Below are 21,340 nucleotides of genomic sequence, written 5' to 3' on the forward strand. Positions count from 1 at the left end.
TAGCATAATCAGTTATTAGTGGTCACAAGTAGATACAATATAAAATTCTGAACAACGGAATGGTAAAGATATTCTATATTGTGATGTACCTCATTACTAGCAATTATTTGAAAAATCAGAAGAAATATTATAATGGAGATTAAATCACTGCTCCTACTAATTTCGTTACCCAACATTTCTCGCTGTACCCCCTTAAAAACCAGTACACTATGCATATTTACACAGTTCCACTTTCTTTATTCTCTCTCTAGCGTAATACCTATCTTTTTCTCGTTCTGCGATCCAGTTCGTGTCGCTGTTTTACGGTTCTTAATAATTCGCCTCATAATCATTTCGTCTATCTCTTTTGCTTTTTACCTGCATCTCAGGTAATAGAATAAGTTTGCGGCGCGCTACCGGTTACCGTCGACGTGTTTCTGACTGGTTTCGGCTCTTTTTTTCAGTTTTCTTTCGCCAAACCTTCAGTTTTGGGGACGAATCTTCATTTAATCGAAGTGTCGAATAGGTAAAAGCAGAAATCTGCAAAGAGTTTGAAAGGGAAGTTGAAGATGATAAGTCTCCTGTTGCTGATTTTTCCGGTCCTTGCGACGTTGTTGACTGGTAAGTTGAAATAGGTGTGGGTGGTGGATCTCTGAATTGTGTATACTTAATCAATAAAAATAATAGAATAGCTTCCAATGTCCAAGTTTGCTCTACAGTATGTCCCTGGATTGTCTTTACAAGAGGAAAAACTTTTTTCTTATTAACATTTTGAGAAAAATGCATTCTTCATAAAAGAATTTACTTGTTCTAGAATGGTTAATCCCGTTAACACTTTTCTAAATTTCCATACCATTTTAGAGAAAATTACAAGAAGCATGAAAAATTGCTTGAATTTTTAAGTCCTAAAAATTAAAAGGCGTTTTTATCGTAATACAATTTCGTTTCATTGATAGATAGTTATTATTTATTTTGATCGACGTCATATTTTTGCTGTTGTTAAAGTATCACATTTTCCGATAACTATTATCATCCTATCAAAAAATAAACTCGAACTTAACCCGTATAACCATAAAAACGCCTTTTAATTTTTAGGACTTCAAAGGAAATAATTTATGTTTATTTTCATGTTTTTTGTAATTTTCTCTAAAACGGTATGGAAATTTGAAAAAGTATAAACGGGATAAACCATTTTCGAACAAGCAAAGCCTGTCCTTATCAGAAGCAAAAAACAAAAACCAAAAAAGTGTAATTATTCCATTACCCCTCTCGTAGATTCGCCCTGACTTCAAGTGCTTAACTGTATTATTGTTCTGGACTGTGCACTTTAAATCTTATTTTTAAAAGAACATTTTATACTTAAAATGCATTATTTACATAAAAAGATGCATTTGTAAGTGAATTGAACCAACGTTATGTTAGAGGTCACAATTTTAGACAGGGTTCTCGTATCTGAATAGGTGTCGATTTTTTTAAAGTCTAAAACATTTAGTTTCAGAAGCATTCGCTTTTGAGTTTTATTTCTTCTTCACTGCCCCCACCTTACATCAATTTTAGTATAAATATGTTCCAACTCAACCGATTTTTTTTTTGGAAAATAGTCCTAGTATTTACTACATTTTTTGTCTCTTGTCAAAATATGCCACCGCGTATACTTTTTGAGAAAAAAAAATCCCGAAGCTGATTTCCAAAAAATGTTTTATTATTGAGGAATATTTACACTAAAATTTATTATTATTTTTTTTTGTAGGGGTGGGGGTATTTTTCACCCTCGTACATTCTCTTGTTAAAGCACTTAGCAAAACGTAGAGACTCAAAATCTCATTAAAATCGGAATAACGGTTCTTAAAAGATATTAAAATTTTTTTTTAAGTTTTATGCGCTCTAGCGGACGAACGAAGTATTTTTGTATAGAGCTAAATTGTGTCCAATGAACTAGGTTAGGTTGTTGGGGTTTTGGATCATATTTGATTCCTCACTCGACCCATTGCGATACCCTTGTATTGTTTTACTAAACCTTCCTCTCATTCTTTCTTTGAGTTAAAGCACTTCCTGCTCTTTGCAAAGTTCCCGATGTCGCTGATGTTGGCTTCTGCTGCTTCCTCTAGTCCCTCCAAAAAACCTTGCCCTAAAGTTTTAAAGCGTCGGTATTCCAGTACCGGACAGTGGCACAGCAGGGCTCTATGGTTTCTTCTTCCTCTCCGCATTCTCTGCAGTAGTCGTCGTCAGAAATTTTCCATCTCACGAGGTTTCCCCCGCGGGACAGTTTCCAGTGACGACACCTACAGTTATGCGTACTAGGTCCTTTTTGTGCTCTTGTAGTTGTTTTGTCTTTTTGCTATCTACCCCTGGCCATAGTCTTCGAGCTGTAGCGCAGTCCTCACGGTGTTGCCACGTCTCTTGCTGCTTGGCTTTGATGGCAGTTCCTATAGCCTCCTTCAGTGTGTTGATCTTCACAAGTGGTGGGTCGTCTGCCACGGCCTCTACCCTGGCCCCGTCTTTGGCGAGTCTGCTTGCTTCCTGATTGCCCACCACATTGCTGTGGCCTGGCACCCAGCACAGAGTAGCCCCGCCCCAAACCAAACCAAACCAAACCAGGACAGTGCTTCTCGGCATTCCATCACGATTTTTGATCTCACTGATTGCATGGTGATGCTTCTTAAAGCGGCCAAGCTGTCAGAGTATATCACTATATCCCTTATTGGTCTATCAGCAATTTTCTCTCGTATACAACTAGTCGCTTCCTTTATGGCGTAAACCTCTGCTTGTAAAACATTACAGCCATCCGATAGCCTTAAAGATCGTCGGATGTCTAGTTCCTCTGAGAAGCATCTGTGTAGACTGCTATCTCTTTGTGCAATGAACTAACTTTGATTCCAAAAATACTTCTATGTCCGCGGAATATTGGGACACCCTGTATATTACTGGCAGAAATAATACATATATTTGCTTCTTAGTAATACATATAGTAATCATATTGATCGAAATGTTATCTGCTCGTTCAAATAAAAAAAATAAGTTTTCAAACTCGAGACCTGATATATTTTAGTAAAAGTAAGCAATTCTGCATATACAGGGTGAGTCCTAAATAAGTGCAAATATTTTCAGGGCTGGTAGGTCTCGATAAAAAAAAAACATATTTTCTCTTTAACATTTTTCAGAGAAGTCCAAAATAACCGAGTTATTTAAGTTTGAAAATTTTAAAAAAATTGATTTTTTCTGAAAAAATTGTGAGAGCCACCGGATTTTTTCTGTATTTCCATCCCTTTTTCTGCAGTAACCATAGAGTAAAACCGTAACTATGGTAATATTTGCGGTGAACGGGCAGTTCTAAAAAATTTTCGAAAAATATACAGGGAAATTTAAAAGAAAATGCACGATTTTCAACTTCTTTTTTTAGCGAAAAAACTCATAGACGTGTTCCTGTTCCTGGGGTCGATAAATACCACCCCTAAAAATATTTGCACTTATTTAAGACTCACACTGTCTATAATAATAAGCATAATAATAAATACTTAATTTGCATAAGTCACTATTGGATATGACTGTTACAAGTACAGTACAGCAAGTACTTTACCAGTACTGTTTAAAAGTTAGGTACTGGCTAAAAGTTACGCGATATTAGACAATGCGACTATTTGAACGGGTAAACATCTGAAAAACTCTGTCGTATACTGTTTTAAAACAAGACTAAAGACTCTAAGAGGCGTACAGTACATTCACGTCGGCTTAGCTAGAATCTAAATCAAATAAAACGACTTCTGCTCACGAGATATTTGATTTTATCCAGCGTCTACACACGACTCACTATTCGCTGATTCGGCCTGTCGATGTCGATTCGGTTCATCGACAGAATGTCGGTTTTTAACCGAACCTGCAAAAGAAATATCACGAACAGAATGGACGAATCTCCAAACGAACCAACGGATCGCATCGACGAACCGAATGAGCGAATAATGAGTATGGGGCTTTAGACGCCGGATAGGATAGAACATCTTTTGAGTTGGAGTCCTTTTGTATGATTTAGATTCTAGTTAAATCGGTAAGTTATTACATGACTGAGAAACGGCGGGCTCGCAATCCGCCTAAACAAAGTCGACCCAGTCAAGATTAGCCCTGGCAGAAAAAACGAAGACGTAAACTTAAAATACTTTTACTTTTCAATTAATAACAACAGTTTATAAGACCTTTAACTCTGATTTGAAAAAAAAAATACGGTAATTCTGTTAGAGCTATAAATAAATACTTTTTTGTCATACGCTCCCAAAAACAGCTATTTTACGGACTCATTTCAGTCCGTAAAATGTTTCTTTTTCGGCCTAGGCCGTAAAGGTCGTCATGGCAACCTTTATGGACTAAAATGTCTAAATTGTTGATGAATTTGTGTGATTTTGTGACAAATTTCGAATGACATGTCAAAATGCGATGAAATAAACAAACTCGTTACTAAGATATGAATTTATAAGCCAACTTTTTCAAACATTATAATTTCAAATATGGAAAATTTGCAAATATGCGTTCTAAAAAACTGTAAAAAGCGTATGACAAAAAATAGTGTATGTAACACGTACCTAAATTATGTTTTTTAGGACTCATCTACTATTTCGGACTCGGCTAACGCCTCGTCCGCAAACAGTAATGATTCGTCCTAAAAAACATCATTTTAGGTACTAGTTACATAAATAGCTATTACTCTTTTGTTAAATGAAACGTTTATGGAGTTCGTGAAAAATCAATGCCCCGTAGTTAAGAAATCTTAGAAAATGTCAAGCTGGCTGGTTCTGTAAAAAAAGCTACAAAAGCTTTTATAGAAACTTGAATTACGTGATGACATTCCCATTGCTTTGATATTGTTACAACCGTTAATGTCGCGGTTTAGCATAGTTTATTTATTTTTATTAGAAAGGCCACTGTCAACAAACTGATGAACTGAACGAAAAAAGTTAATACAGAAACATATAATAATATGTTTCTGATATTACTTTTTTGATATAGATTTTTATAGCTGATACTTACTAGCTTTGCGCTGCATATACAACAAAATAAACGAATTTCGAAACGAACCAGCAAATTGCATCGGTGAACCGCATCGACGCATCGTATCGAGGACATGTAGGATACATTAAAATACACAACCAACCGTCCAATCAGATGAAAGAGGTACGTACCCTATCGTTGGGTATTGTGCAATCACGTGATGCTCATGTCGTATGACGGTTAAATCTTTGGTTAGAATTTTTGTTGTTGTTTTTACCTGTTTTTACAGTTTTTACTTTATTTTTCTATTTACATCAGATTTATATTTTGTAATTGCCTATCAGACAATACGTATTTAGAAAAATAATAAGAATTAGGATCGTGTTTTTTTTTAAATCCTGGATATTAATTGGAACCCTTGATAACATTACTGCTTTTGATATAAAAAGTGCATTTTTGATTATTTACTTGGGCTAGGATATTAAAATATCGGTTGGATTGTACGACATAAATAGATGTAGGTATGATTATTTATATATATGTATGTATTTATAAAGCTTACTATCTGATTTGCATTTTCAGTTTTTGATCAGATATTTCATTTTATTTGTGAAATGCCCACAAAAAAGCTTCCAATGATTCAACATCAGTGTGTTTGCTGCATAATGGATCATTCCTGCTGAATTTTTAGATCATTTGAAGACTACACGGAAAAAACCAGATAATATGTTACATTTTCATAGAAATTGATAGCGAGACAATTTTATAGGCAAGTGCATTATTCGAGGCACCATCAAAGAAAGCAATAATAATATGCTTAGTCCCAGAGATATTACAGCTTAGTTATTTTGCCCTACAGGAGAAAAACCAGAGTAGTTCACTCGTAATTGCATTTTCTCGGCTCCAGTTAAAATGAACAAAGCTGGTTTTTCCTGTGGTCTTCATTTGAAATAACGTAAATAAATGTTTATACATATGTATGTGATGATTAAATTGGTGTTAAGGAATAAAAATGTTTTTCGATATTAATATATACCTATATATGTATATTTATTTTGAAATAAATTACACTTTTAACAGTTTAATGGAGTTTTTAAAGCCAGTTATAATATTTATATTTTAAAAACTTGAAATCATGTGGATGTAATCACGCATTAAACCACAGACTAACTTATATAAGTCAAAAAGTAGATTTTAGTGTTAACTTTATATAACTTGTAAGTAAAATAATAAATAAAACAAATATGAAAAAACCAACAATTCTAATGTATATATTAAAATACAGTACAATAATAGGTATCTGATACCCTCACTTAACGTAGAATAATATTCTACCCAACTCAATACTATGTCCAACATGAGTTTCAAATATATCGGGCCCTAATCGTTCCTGAAAATAATATTTTTTTACATTGTTATACCATATTCTAAACTATTTAATATTTCAGTCACTTAAAAAGTTAATTTGTATTGAATAATTGTCTACCATTAAAGCAAATTTGGACTAGTATTTTTAATGGGCATATTCTGTGTATGGATATAGGTACTTCCTCCAGATTTTGGGTTCAACCAATTTATTCTTAAAACCTGAAACATCTACGTATAAAAAATAGACAGGTTACTAATTATAATAAAATTTACCCTTAGAATTATACTTCTTTAACAAATAATTTCCATTGGTATACTTTTCCATGACAAGTAATCAACTTCCTAACATTTTTTAATTGATGTAATACTTCCTCATGATACGAAAAGAAAATCTTTTCTTTAGCACACAATGGACAAACGATATGTTGGCTTACTTTCAGATTAGTTACTTTTCCATAGATATCCTCATGTCAATTCAAAGACGATGAACATGAAAATGATCATCACATGAAACATCACAAACTAAAAACCTAATAAACAAGTTTATATCGAATATAGAAATAAATTTAGTGTTCTTACCTATTGTCGTCCAAATCCACATTAATAGATAATTAATTTTTTGGATTTTTATCTTTTATTTTTAAATATATCTTTCGAACTACTGGTTTTAGTAATTATTAAATTAAACGAACTAAAAAGTCAAAAATAATAAACAATTCTCTTGTCAATTGTCAAATTTCTCCAGGCACCGAACATTATCGATAACGCACGATCTACGACGATTACTCCTTTGATCTGATTGGACGGTTCAATGACGGTTGGTTGCGTATTTTAATGTATCCTATCGTATCGACGAACCGCGACATATTCACTATGCATACATGAACGCATGGACGAATCAAATCGACGCATCAGCGTATACTGAGTATATTACATACTAAGGGTCGGCATTTTTGGTCTTGGATGCCGGTTTTCATGTGTACGAAGAGTACGGTCAACACGCTTAGTAAAATAAGATGTACTGAATAATGACAGAAGGGCAGTATTTTCCCAAGCGCATGGAATCTAGCGTCAGATTAAGTAGTTATGTAATGAATACTTCGTATTTTTGCTCACTCCGACTTACTAGATTGCCATAACGACTCACTCCTATACATGTAAACGCCGACTCAAAGGTTCGCTTGCCAGCGGGGTATAAGATATCGAATGTCTATGTAGACACGCAGTTTCGTGCAAGTGATCGTAAGTTTTAAAGATTACTATGAATAGGCTGTGGAAGAATAATTTTACTTCAAAAATTGAGTAACAATATAAAATCTCAAGATAATTAATTGGGTAATTGAGCAATATTCTGGGCAAATAAAAAACTTATAAATTAAAATATAAATTTTTTATATCGAGAATCCACCAGAAAAATTCTCAGTAAATATGTATTACGATTAAAACCAAATACCACAAAAGTGGTTTTCTAATTTAATATTGGTTGTCTTAAATTTGTTGCCAATCTATAACATTTTTGTGAAATATTTCTATTACCCGAAAAAGAATGTCGAGTGAAATATTTCATTTAATGGCTTCATTAATTTGTAATTTACTAATCTCTTCATTATTGTACTTAATTTAATCTATCACGATTTTAATAACTTAGTAACTTATTTTATAGAATGTGTATACCTCTCAATGGTTTTGCATTAGTAACACAATTAAAATTAATAATGTACTGCAATAATTTGCTATATAAATTGGACAAAAAATATTTTTAGATACTGAATTCTTGCACAGAAAGACATAATTGTCTTTAACGATATACAGGGTTGTCCGAACTGTAATTCGGAAACTTCGGCAGCATATTATGCAGATAACAATAAGTAAAAGAGTTCGCATAAATGTATGTCCTAAAATGGTTAGTTTCTGAGATACAGGGTGTATAAGTTTCATTTTTTTTTCGATTTTTTAAAAAAAATCAAATAATTTCTGCAGTAACGTCAATATTTGGATGGAAATTGGTGTCTGGGAGTTTTTTGACATGAAAAATTTGATTTTGATGTCAATATGATTTTTACTTGTATACCACCGATATATTTTTAACTGGTTTAAAGAGTAATAAGTTTTCGTTTGCATCCGTTTAAAACTACTGAGTAAAAAATATACATTTACGACATTTTTTACGTAAAAAAGTCTCTTGGTAAAAATCGCTACGAGTAATGGTTCTGGAAATATTTGGAATCGAAGTTATCAATACCTGTCATCATTGACATAAATTAAACATAATAGTTATTAGACTATATAAAATCATAAATTTAAAATGTCTTTGTGCCAAAAGTTCAAAAAAACTGTTCTATCATCTAAACGAATTGAGCTAAACGAATGAGGTTTTGAGTCCCCTACCCCTCGTTAGAGGTTTTGCAATTTTGAAATTGTTTTATCATCATTTTTTAAGTTTATGATTAATTTAAATAAATAAAAAGTTCCCAAATTTATCATTTGAGTTAAATACTTATTTACTCAACATGTTTATTTTTTGTCAATAATGGCATGTATTGATTATTTCCATTCTAAATATCTTTAGAGCGGTTGCTGCGATTTTTACCAAGAGACATTTTTTAGGTAAAAAATCGCGAAAATGTATATTTTTTTACTCAGTAGTTTTATACAGTTTTGGACCAAAAGTTATTACTCAAAACAGTTAAAACACATGTAGGTAGCGCCCCCTACAAAAATCATATTGATATCAAAATCGAATTTCTCATGTCAAAAAACTCCAAGACACTAATTTTCATCCAAATATTGAAGTTACTTCAGAAATTATTTGGAAAAAATCGAAATAAAAATGAAACTTACCTACACCCTGTATCTCGGAAAATAAGCATTTTAGGAAATATATACATTTATGCGAACTTTTTTACTTATTTTTATTTGCGGAATATGCTGTCGAAGTTTCCGGAATACAGTTTGGACCACCCCGTATATTAGAATTAATATTTAGTGATAGCTTGTCCAGTGAATATTAAAATTTCACATAACATTTACAAATGCTATTTTTAAATTTAGTTTTGCTGTTTAACTGTTATTCTTCAGAATCTATAACTACTATAAAGCTTCATACAGACCTGAATGTTGTACCGAACAACAAACGGAATGGCAAATGAAGACGAAAAATTGAAAACTTATTTTCAGCGAACCGAACAGCAAACGAAGCATATTTTTGCATTCCTAGTAATTTTTCAAATATCGATGCTGCACTAGTTGATGTACCTACCCGAACCCATTCCTCAGCTCTTGATCATTTTAGCATTTTTACGCCGAAAGAAACGAGCTCATTTTCTCTTTACACTCATCTGGATCTATATTAATTTGTTGAGCAATATCCTTCCATGCATCTTGTTATATAATATAATAACTTCTGTTTTTGGTACGATCTAATTAAATCAAGACAGTTCTCTTCTCACTACTCGTTTATGCGTAGCGAAATTCTAAATAGTTTTATTAAATAAGCCTTTGCTGCATTCGCCGTTTTGTTTTTGTTCCCGTACTAACCTACAAACGCATTCGCACGCATTTCCTTTGATGTTAGACTAAAAACCGACAACAAATGGATCGACGGCGAAGCAAACGAGAACGTCACTCCGAAGAGCCAAGATTTGCAATTCACTTTGCAAACACGTTCGTATAGCCCGTTCAAACTGGTGTTTCATTTGCCGTTCGGTTCGATATTCCGTTTGTTGTTCGGCACCACGTTCAGGTCTGTATGAGGCTTAATAAAGCACTTTCGTTTAAGAGCAGATCTAAAGCCTCATACGGACCTGAATGTTACGCCGAACAACAAACGCAACAACGAACCGACCGGCAAATGAAATGCTAGTTTGGACGACAACGAACCGACCGGCAAATGAAATGCTAGTTTGGACGAGCTACGAACGTGTTTGCAAACAGGATTGCAAATCTTGGCTGTTCGCATTTACGTTCTTGTTCGCTTCGCCGTCGATCCTCTGTTGTCGGTTTTGAGTCTGACATCAAAGGAAATGCAAGCGAATGCGTTTGCAAGTTTGGACGAGAACAAAAACAAAGCGGCGAAGGCTTATTTAATACAACTATTTAGAATTTCGCTAAACATAATGTAGTGATCGGAAGAGAAATGATTTTATTTAATTAGATTATACCAAAAACACCAATTACTGTGGCAAGCTAAAACAGATAAGATGTTTTGGGTGTATAAATGTATTTTCCACTATCCTCTTGATTTTCTCCCCTTTTTGTTGATTAACGCATAATGTATGAAGATATATGCTACTCTAGCATTCATATTTGAAACATTACTGGGAATGCAAAAATATGTTTCGCTTGCTGTTCGGTTCGCTAAAAATAAGTTTTTAATTTTTCGTCTTTTTTTGCCATTCCGTTTGTTGTTCGTTGCAACATTCAGGTTTGTACGAAGCTGAAAGTGTGTAATAAGACGATTTTAAGAAAATAATACTTTTGCATGGCGTCTTAAATATTAGGGAATATGTATGTCTAAGAATGATTTTGTTTATTAAACACCCTATATATTATTACATTTTTAGGTTCCTTTCTAATCACTTTACATAATTCTAGGCTACTACTTTTAGAAATTTAATAATAACCTAGAATTATCAGGATGATCAGGAAATAAACCTGAAAAAAATACCCTTATCCGTCACACTATTTCGTCTTTTCTAGCCTGCAATTAGATACAATTCCTAAGTTTTTTTGCATGCCCGAGACATAGTTGTAGAATCCTGTATGTTTATTTTTCAAAAAATAAATAAAATATGTTTTTTTTTCAGGAGTAACAGCTCAGTTTAAGTGTCCTCAAGGAACCGGTTACTTTCCAGATGCCCAACAGTGCGATTTTTACTACGAATGTTCCAAAGGACAATATGAAGAGAAATTGTGTCCTGACGGCCTAGTGTTTGACGATTCTGATCCGAACCACGAAAGGCATGGATACCGTTACCGATTAAAGGCTTTTTAATATTAATCTCACTATGTTTTAGATGTGATATTCCTGCAAATGTGGAGTGTGGCCAAAGGACTGCTCTACGTAAGTACTAAAAACTTCCCATACAGCATATCAAATCACATTTACGAATTGTTTACATTATTAGATGTAGACACAGGGTGACACAATTCCCCCGATGTAAATATGCTACGTTTACACATTGTAGTTCAACACGTATGCACAAAGGTTAAACGTCCGCCTCACAATGTAGCCACAGTATAGCATTTACGTATACACAAAGTAAGGGATACACAGTGTGCCGTAGGATACACAGTGCTTGTGTATTACGTTTAAACTATGTTTACACATTGCAGTTGTGACTACCGCGTGTATACGTATGTATTTTGCTTCGTATATACATCTTGTGCTAGATAAAACTGCTTCTAATGAACGAATTTAGGAAATAATACAAGTTTTGATGCCTAACTTTTCATTCTTTTTAAGAAATATTTATTCAATGATACCAATTATATCTTTTTAGAACGAAAATTAGGAATGCAAAACTTTTTATTTTCCAAAAGTATCTCGATCGTAAGTTCAAGAGAAGTAACCTTAAAATTGTTCCATTTTTGTTTTGTATTAAATGTACCATTTTTCTTCCATAAAATGGATTAAGTGGTTAAAAAATATAATTCTTATATTTCTTTATACCACGGAACGCAATAGCGCAAATAACACAATAATAATTATTATTTACACTGCAGAAACCAGAAGTAAGAAAACACTTTAAAACAGAATTGTAGCAAAATGTATTAAAAATATAAGTACCTAGTATAACAACATACTAAAATGGTAAACACTGTTATATCGCCACGATTTGGTGGACCTCGTTTAGTAATTTTTTCCTCCTCTTTTCCCTCCAAGCAGTTGGTTTATTAGCATACTCATTCATCGAGCACTCTGTTGGACTTTGTTGTATTTTATTTCCAGATTAACAGTCTCACCCTTAAATTTTATATGAAACTGATTATTGAATATTAAACATATCTGTATATCGATCCATCAATAACTTACCGAATATCAGTGTAAGAAGTTCTTTGAAGTGTTTAAATCTTTCTTTCTCTGGTCCATTTAGATTTTTATTATTTCCAAATTAAAAAAAATATATTGCAGAGCTAACTCAGCTAACCTCTTTATCATTATACGAGAATATTTGGAGTTTTCATTCATTGGAGTCAAAATTTGGTAAATTGGGTATTGAGCAAGGGAAGAGTCGCTCCTATAATATTAATAATACTCTTAGGAAGGTGTAACAAGGTAATTAAAAACTTGTACTTACCGTCAAATCTCTTTTAAACTATACACAAACAGAACATTTATATAAAGCTTTCGAATGATAAAACAATAATGGCTGCTAACACATACCACTCCTAAAAAGGAGAAAGGAGAGGGACACATAAGATACACTTGGTCGGTGTATCTACGCTGAGGCTATCCGCGCATGTGCACACCTTCATTTCATGCTAGAATGTAGACACAACAGTACACTATTACAAAGTGTCTATATAGATATTTATAGTATGTGTATACGTCACGTTTTTACAAGGTGTGTACTATAGGCACAACTATGATACGAAGTATCACACATACATATGACTTATACATTGTATGTCTCATAATATACCGACGTCAGATTTCATCATTTTAATAATTATTTGTTACGTTACAAAAAACTCTTTAGAATCTTGAGTGCATACGGTATACAACTAGTAAACACTGTATCACACAATTATATCAATATAAACCTGCGTGTATCTCATATGTATATGTTAGAACTAGATGAACACTTAGGTTCACTTTAACATATGTTGTTTCTCATGTGTCTCCCTTGTAGAAACGTAATTTCATTTGGACGTGCTATATGGGTTACAATTTTGCAAACTGTGAAAATTGTCTCGTTCAATAGATAGTTTTTTGAAAACCAATAAATTAATTTTTCGAAAGTAAAAAATTGAAAAAAAAATTAAAAAACCTAAAATGTCAGTGTTCATTACCATTTTAAAATCCAATACAGGGTGGTCTAAACTTTATTCCGGAAATTTCGGCAGCATATTCTGCAGATAAAAATAAGCAAACTTCGTATAAATATATGTCCTAAAATGCTTAGTTTTGGAGATACAGGGTGTAGAAGTTTTATTTTTATTTCAATACAACTATTTGTAGGTGGCGCCCCCTATATGTGTTTTAACTGTTTTGAAGGTTAATAACTTTTCGTCCGTACCTGTATAAAATTACTGAGTGAAAAAATATACATTTCCGTGATTTTTTAAGTAATAAATGTCTCTTGGTAAAAATCGCTACGAGCCACCGTTCTCAAGATATTTAGAATGGAAATAGTCAATACATGTCATTATTGACAAGAAATAAACATGTTGAGTAGATAGTTTATTAGACTGAAATTATAAATTTGAGAACTTTTTATTTTTTTATATTAGTTATAAATTTTTCTTCGAAAAAATGATGATAAAATAGTTTCTGTTGAACTTTTGACACAAAAACATTTCAAATTTACGATTTCAGTCTAATATCTATTTAGTCAACATGTATGTTTTATTTATGTCAATGATGACAGGTATTGATAATTTCAATTCCAAATATCTCGAGAACCATTACTCGTAGCGTTTTTTACCAAAAGACATTTTTTACGCAAAAAACGTATATATAAATGTATATTTTTTTACACAGCAGTTCTATATAGGTACGGACAAAAAGTAATTACACTTCAAACCCGTTGAAAAATATATAGGTGGCGCCCTCTACAAGTAGGAGTCATATTGGCATCAAAATGCAATTTCCCATGTCAAAAAACTTCCAGACACCAATCTTCATCCAAATATTGATGTTACTTACAAAAATGATTTTGAAAAAATCGAAATAAAAATAAAACTTTGACACCCTGTATCTCAAAAACTACGCATTTTAGGACATACATTTATGCGAACTTTTTTATTTATTTTTGTCTCAAAATATGCTGTCAAAGTTTCCGGAATACAGTTCGAATCACATATTTTGTGGTTAGTATGATGTATGATATTTCGTGGTTAGTAGTTTTGATGATTTTTAAGCAATTTGAAGCTAAATTATTTCACTTTTTGGCCCTTTTGCAAAAAATAATTGTGGAAATCTTCAACATAATATAATTTTTACTAAATACAAATAATTTCAGAGGAACCAAAACCAAGCAAAGGTTGTCCAAGAGCAAACGGATATTATAGGCACGAAGATGAACAAGTCTGTGATAAATTCTACAACTGTGTAGATGGTGTTCCAATTGAATTACCATGTCCTCCAGGTATAAATATATACTGTAGCTATTAAACTAAACGTTATTTATAATACTACTTCTAAAATTAAACTTATAACTACAGTAATAACGACACTTTGCGTCATGACTCTATAATAAGGAATATTATTTATCTATTTTGTACACATTTTCTTGACTAGATGGTGGAGGTTAATAAATTATAATTTTTTACAGGTCTTATTTACGATGATATTAGCAGTACATGTGCATGGCCAGAAGCTAGTAAAAGAAAATGTACCAACTCAAAGAGAGATGTACTTGATGATGGGTTTTCTTGTCCAGAAGGTACAAACAAAATGTTAAACGAAAATAAATAAAACTAAAACTTTTAAATATATATCTGTATTAAAAATCAAAACCAAAAAAAGTAAAAAATAATATTAGATTACAAATCAACAAAATAAAAAAAAATACCATACCAACTGAGAAAAATCAGTCAGAGTTGGCTTGGAAAGAAGAAATCTTTCTTTTTATATGTAAAATTTTATAGGGAATGTCATTAATCATAATTTCCAAAACATTTATTTCGATCATATGGTATATTATAATTGATAATTAATATATAAGCTAATTTGTAAGTAATACTACCTTAAGAACTATTTATAATTATTATAGGGAACGTCCAAGGGCCAGGTGGTCGGACTCTACCTCATCCTACATTCGCTCATCCAGAAGATTGCCAGAAATTTTATATATGCAGGTAAGAATAATCAATTTCAAAAATTTAAATAAAAAAATAAATAAAAATTATTGAGTATACGGGCTGTCAAAAAATAGTGTATATAACTTCGGTGGATGATTCTACAAATAAAAATAAAACAAAAAGTTCCAATGAATATATGCCCTAAAATTCTTCCCGAAGAAATTACAGCCCTAGAAAGGTTAAATTAAATTAATCTATTTTGTTTATTTTTAAGAACATTGGTAAACTGTTTTTCTTGAAATTTGGTACTCTTACTTTTGGTACTTTAAAAGCGAATGTACTCTACAAGGATAAAAGAATTAGATTAGATTTAGTACCACTGATGGTAATTCTTTTATCCTTGTAGATATAGTAATTTCACTAAATGAAAATTACAGCTAGGACTTTTTTTTATGTAAAAAAGGTGATCGTCGTTTAGTTCAAAACAATGGACGTTTTTTTAAACGCCAAGATATTGTTTAAAAGTTCCGATGCATTGATTTCGATTTTAGCATTAGCGAAATCAGGAATTAGTTACTTACATTTTATCATTTTTTTTCTTTATATTTTCTCATTTTTTTTAATATTTTTTATTTATTTTCTTATTATATATATACTTTTTTACAATTTTATTATAGGAATGGCGTTCAACCACAGAAGGGATCATGTCCACCTAAAAAAGTTTACAATGAAGAATCCTTTATGTGTGACGATCCAGCAAATGTACCGGGCTGGTAATACTAGAAATAAAAAATGAATTATTTTTAAATGATATATGTTTATTTTTAGTGAAAATTTCTTCAATGGAAAGAGCTAGGAACAAAACCTTATATTTTCAGTGAGAAGTATTTATCAGAAAGTATTGCTTTAAATATATATTTTTTAACTATATATATATTTATTTTTAAGTAAATTTAAATTTGAAACAAATAATTATTTAAATAATTAAATTTAGTAAAGTTTTGTAAGTATCTGTAGTAGAAATAAATAAATAATAGTTATGTCATAAGTATTTTAATTATTTCTCACACATTCACATTACACTTTTTGATTAAAATAATCTAATAGATTGATTATTTGTTAATTTAATAAATTTTCCTGTGTTATATCTAGTGTAAAATGCTCGAGAATTTATTTTTGGAGAACATTCCCCGAGAAGTAACGAGAATAATGAAGTAAAAACAAATGCCGAGAATTTATTATTAGAACAAAGAAAATAAGTTGCAAAATCAATCAGATTATTCTTTAAACTTTAGTCTGAATTTTTTCGTAGTTTCTTATTATTCTCGAGAAAAATGAGTTCCGAATTGCTTTAAAAAATGCAAAAAATGTTTATAAGAAAAATTCTTGTTTGTGCTTATACATTTTTTTAAATCATTAAAACATTAATTATGTCCTTCACATTTCATATTTCTTAAAGTAAAATAAATCCATTTTTTGAAGCTTGTTACTTTAATAAACAGGAGTTAAGCTTCATTCAGAACCTCCAAATTAGTGAAATAAATTAGTGGTTTCGATTATACGTAAAGTTTTACACAGAAGCTAAAAATTAGTGAAATAAATTAGTTGTTTCAATTAGCGTCGAAGTTTGTTTCTCCAATTTTAATGTAAGCATTCACGACGTCACAATTAAATGAAGTAATTTTCAATTGGCAGATAAATGTTAAAAACTTTGATTTTTTCTACTTATACTTGTGACTGAGAAATTGTTGTTAGAAATGAAAAGTTTATTGTTTCAAGCTAATTATTAGCTTTTTTCGCTGACTACCACAAGCTGTCGTTAAGATATTCTATTAATTTTAAATGTCTAAAAATACATCAAAATTAATAGAATATCCTAGCAACAGCTCTACCGGAAGCTCAGTTGTAGCCATAGAGAAAGCCTAATATAATTAGCCTAATTAACTTAGCTCTTAAAAAGCCTAATTAATTTAGCTCAAATTAGCTTATAAAACAATATTTTTCTTCGTTCTAACTACAATAATTTGCTCTTGTCGGATGATAGACTTTTAGAATAAGTGGGAGGGGGGGGGTTAATCTCTGCAACCTTAGAGATCTATTGTGTCCCCCTTTCTTGAGTTATAACTCATCATACAGTCCCACGACTTCCTACGGAGACCCGTGTCCCTCACAGTCGAGGAGCTACGACCCAGGTCGGGTAGTCGAAACGGTAGCTTGTGTCGCCTGTTGGGTTTAGAGGTAGGAGGTAGGCTCCCGACCCTTGGAGGAGGTGGTAGCTTGTATGCCACTTGCGGAGGATGGTCTCACGCAAGTGTCAGCCACCTCTCCTGTAGTTCTCTTGGGGTTTGGCCCCTTGGATCTTTCATTGTTACTGTTCTCAGTGTCGCTAGGGGGTTTCCCCACAGCTTCACTGGTGATGTTTTTATTACTGTTATTACCAGATCTCATAGTGTTCCTATGAGTCGCTAGGGACAGTCGGTCCACTTCTACAGAGCCCCGCATGTAGAAGTAAGGGGTAAAATAAATTGGGGTGCCCCTCGGTGCCCCAAGGTTGAGGCTGTCCGTAGCCCCGCCCGGTATCGTTATATGTCTTGGTGCAATTCCCTGGCCACGATACTACAGTCAGGGACAAGACGATGAGTGAGATGCTTCTTAGACCAAGCCAAGTGCTAGGGGGGATTCCCCCCAGCACCTGACCAGGAGCTTCCCCACTAACGACAAGGTCTTGCATCTCCTAGAGGAAGCTTGTCGGATGATAATCAAAGGCCAAAATAACATTACTCCCAAATTTTAAAGTGTAATTAGTTGAAAAAGTTAAAAGTTTAGGACACTTCTTAGAGTAATCTCAGACTTAAAAATATTAAATTATATATATTATATTATAAACAATTAAAGCATCTTTGTTTTGCAGTTGTATTTAACATCATTTTGTTTCTTTTGTATTTTCACCAAACATAATTCATACAAATAGTACAGATACTTACTTGTTCAATTACATTTGCAACATTATTACTTCTTGTATCAATTGTGTAATTAATTATTTAACATAAATAAATACACACCTTTTTCTTCCTTAATAACTTAGACTTTCAATTTAATAAATAAATACTTTTACTTAGTTGCTTTGTTATTTTATTTCTTTCATATTTTTAACAACTAAATATATTTTTTAAATCGTTTAAATTTAAAATATCATTTGTTTGACGTGCCTTCTTATCTATTATTAATAGTTAGTGTTTTAAATTATTTTTATTTATAGTAAGAATATTGATTATGATATTATGCTAGAAAATATTTGGTTTGAGAGAGGATAACAGATAATATAATCAATCTAATATGCTATAGTCTCTCCAACAAGAAGGTGCATGATAGTGATAGCTGTGTCAATACATTATTTTAAATGAATGACATAAAAGCTTACCTATACTCTGTTTTTCTCTCAGGTAAGATTTCGACAGACGATGACAGAAAAAAAGCAGATGAGGTCCATACTAATCTATTTATTTCTATTCTTCTTTACATTTATATAAATCAGTCGTGCCTCGTCTCTTGTTGTTTTAACCAGTTTTATTGGCTTATTTCAAAAATGACAGATCATATTTCAATATTATTGGAGTGACGCAACGATGAACGCAAAATTTTTGGGGCTTATCAAAGTCGTGCTAAATTAAAGGTTATAAATTTGTGTCAAACAATGTCAAATCATGTGAAGTAACTTGCGTTTTAGAAGATTATAAACATTTGCGAATTATTTTTGCATTTTGGTTCGTGTTATTACGTGTGTTTTGTGTTTTTTGAAGTTAAGTGGAGAAAAAATTGAGGAAAAATGGACTCTAGACCCAGAGCAGAGTTTATAATTAGTATTCGATGCCCAAACACAGCTTTATACACCAAGAAAGTTGTTACTATCAGTAAAGTTTGTATACCATCTCGTATATGATACTAAAAACAGGAGTAGCTGTAAAATAAAGGCATCACACGATAGGTAAATAATAGATTCTAGTACTGCAAAAATTAAGATTAAAGTTAGTTGATCAACTTTTAAGGTATAAAATTCAGTAAGTGTTATAATTAATAAATTATTTCGTTTTATTTATGTTGTGTTTTATTCATTCCTGTTTAATATTAAAGTTTTTTTATTTGTACATAAGTTATATTGATAAATATAATAATAAGTGCAGGAAGTTTCTTGACGCTTTAAAGTAAGAAATAATTCTTTTTTATGTTTTTTGGTATATAATGTTTTGTTTAAAATACAACCATGTTTCTTTTGCATTAGCACATGCCGTATTTTTTTGAAATAAAATAACTCGATTAGATTTTTTCAGTGTCATACAGTTTTTTTCACAATATTTTGAAGTAATCATTAAGTAAAAAAATAAAATAAAATACTATATTTTCTCACTCAAATTTTAAATATATCAATTTCTTGCTATGCGTTCCAATTGTACCATCCTATTTCATTATAGAATAAAATAAACTACCTTGAATTTAAAATGACAGACATATCTATCACTGTCAAGGATTTTGTCGTTGGACAGACTATTTTATGGATTGTTATTTCAATGGCTACTTTGACAATTTTTTGATCGCTTGATTCTCGGATTTATTGGAAGTTTGACCATGTAGCTACACAGAGGATAATTTCGACAGACAACATCCAAAAATTGACAGAAATATACAATTTATTTTGTACTAAAATTGCAGAGAATTGATAGAACATACATTCTCTTGTTAGATAAATTATATATTTTTATATTATAGTTTTAGTGTTGTAACAAAAGCTCCCGAATAGTTGTCACTGAATATAAATTCAGAGATAAATAACGTAAAAACGAACTGAATTTTTATTTATGGCTTACACTTAGATATTTTAATTTGATCAGTCTGTATACGTAAAAGAAATAAATTTTTAGATGAATGGTATGTAAAATTAGAGCCAAGAAAATTAAACACGTTATTTTTTAATTATATATTTGTAGATTAGATATCAACTGGACCTTGCCGGACCCCCTACAAGGTTTTATCAAAAGATCGCCATTTTAAAAAGCAGTATTGTACCAGACTTACCATGAACAGTCTGGTACTTTCACTTCAGATCAATTGTGGCGATATTTCGGTAGCGGTCGGTCTTAATAGTAGGTCGCAGGTCAATAAATCCCAAATTAACGTCGAACAAGATAAAAAAGTACACAAAATTGCAAAACACATAAGCTTATATCAAAAAATCTATAAAATAAAATCTGTATAAGTAGATGGAATTGATAAGTGACATTGATATGTCTTTCAAAGTAATATACTATTGAAATTGTTTGAATTGTACACTCTGTATTCTATGCTACTGCTCTAGATTTAAATGTGTTTCTTGTTGATATTACCTAATCGAGCTGCTAATATTTTTTGTCTTGCAACTTGTAATTTGCTACGGATAATAATTATTGTTGATAGGATATGCTATGTGTTATACGAGGACTAGTGATAAAATAAGAGTTATTAAAAGTAGTATAATAAACATTAATACATTTGTACAGACAGTTTTAACAAGTGTGTTCACATGTTAACAGAGTTGTACTGTTATAAATAATCGTCTTTCATTAAATATCTGCCTGTCTTAATTACTCAATAATACGATTTTTTTTATATACATGATCGGCAATAGAGGGTTTTGGGTCGGTATTTACATATCTGAAAAAGAATCGCTCTAGAGATTTTGTAAAGTCAGGGTACTGTTAAGTCGTATTTTGATAAATACATTAGTGCATAGATAAAAAACTGAAAAATAAAAAAATGAGTTATGCCACCTGAGACTTCCCCACAGTTACAAGTTTTATCTCACAAAATGCTGTAACCAAAGAACCTACCTACCAAGACTGTATCTCTCACGGTATCAAAACAGTGACATTATTTGGATTTGACGCATCTTACAAAAATTAAAAGTTTAATACAGGTAATTTTTGATTTTCTTTACAAGTCGAATAAGCTGTGTATTTGTTAGGCAATATGTTGGTTTTTTTAATTTGCTAACATGTTGGCAAAGCTTGTTGCTCAA

General features: G+C 31.7%; 1 protein-coding gene and 1 long non-coding RNA gene across 2 annotated transcripts; one reads left to right on the plus strand and one right to left on the minus strand.

Moving 5' to 3' along the window:
- Positions 1-261: 261 nt before the first annotated feature.
- Positions 262-16,270, plus strand: LOC115877077 (protein obstructor-E-like). Its single transcript, XM_030893155.1, has 8 exons — positions 262-600; positions 11,130-11,283; positions 11,340-11,386; positions 14,511-14,636; positions 14,823-14,933; positions 15,264-15,348; positions 15,969-16,064; positions 16,120-16,270. Exons 1-8 carry the CDS (start codon positions 549-551, stop codon positions 16,145-16,147), a joined length of 699 nt encoding a protein of 232 aa, XP_030749015.1. The 5' UTR covers positions 262-548; the 3' UTR covers positions 16,148-16,270.
- LOC115877085 lies at positions 6,204-7,003 on the minus strand. The gene is made up of 3 exons (XR_004049280.1): positions 6,904-7,003; positions 6,598-6,854; positions 6,204-6,543 (listed from the first exon to the last, which is right to left on the minus strand). It is a non-coding gene; the product is annotated as an uncharacterized LOC115877085 (long non-coding RNA).
- Positions 16,271-21,340: the final 5,070 nt, after the last annotated feature.

This window comes from Sitophilus oryzae, unplaced genomic scaffold, assembly GCF_002938485.1.
Source record: "Sitophilus oryzae breed Bouriz unplaced genomic scaffold, Soryzae_2.0 scaffold_1059_pilon_pilon, whole genome shotgun sequence".
In the NCBI taxonomy this organism is placed as follows: Eukaryota; Metazoa; Arthropoda; class Insecta; order Coleoptera; family Curculionidae; genus Sitophilus; species Sitophilus oryzae.

Bases quoted from the DNA above. Each gene is read 5' to 3' on its own strand.
- LOC115877077 (XM_030893155.1), top strand. From the start codon at position 549: ATGATAAGTCTCCTGTTGCTGATTTTTCCGGTCCTTGCGACGTTGTTG. The intron at 14,934-15,263 runs GTACAAACAAAA...TAATTATTATAG, and splicing joins TGGGTTTTCTTGTCCAGAAG to GGAACGTCCAAGGGCCAGGT. The intron at 16,065-16,119 runs GTAATACTAGAA...GTTTATTTTTAG, and splicing joins CCAGCAAATGTACCGGGCTG to TGAAAATTTCTTCAATGGAA.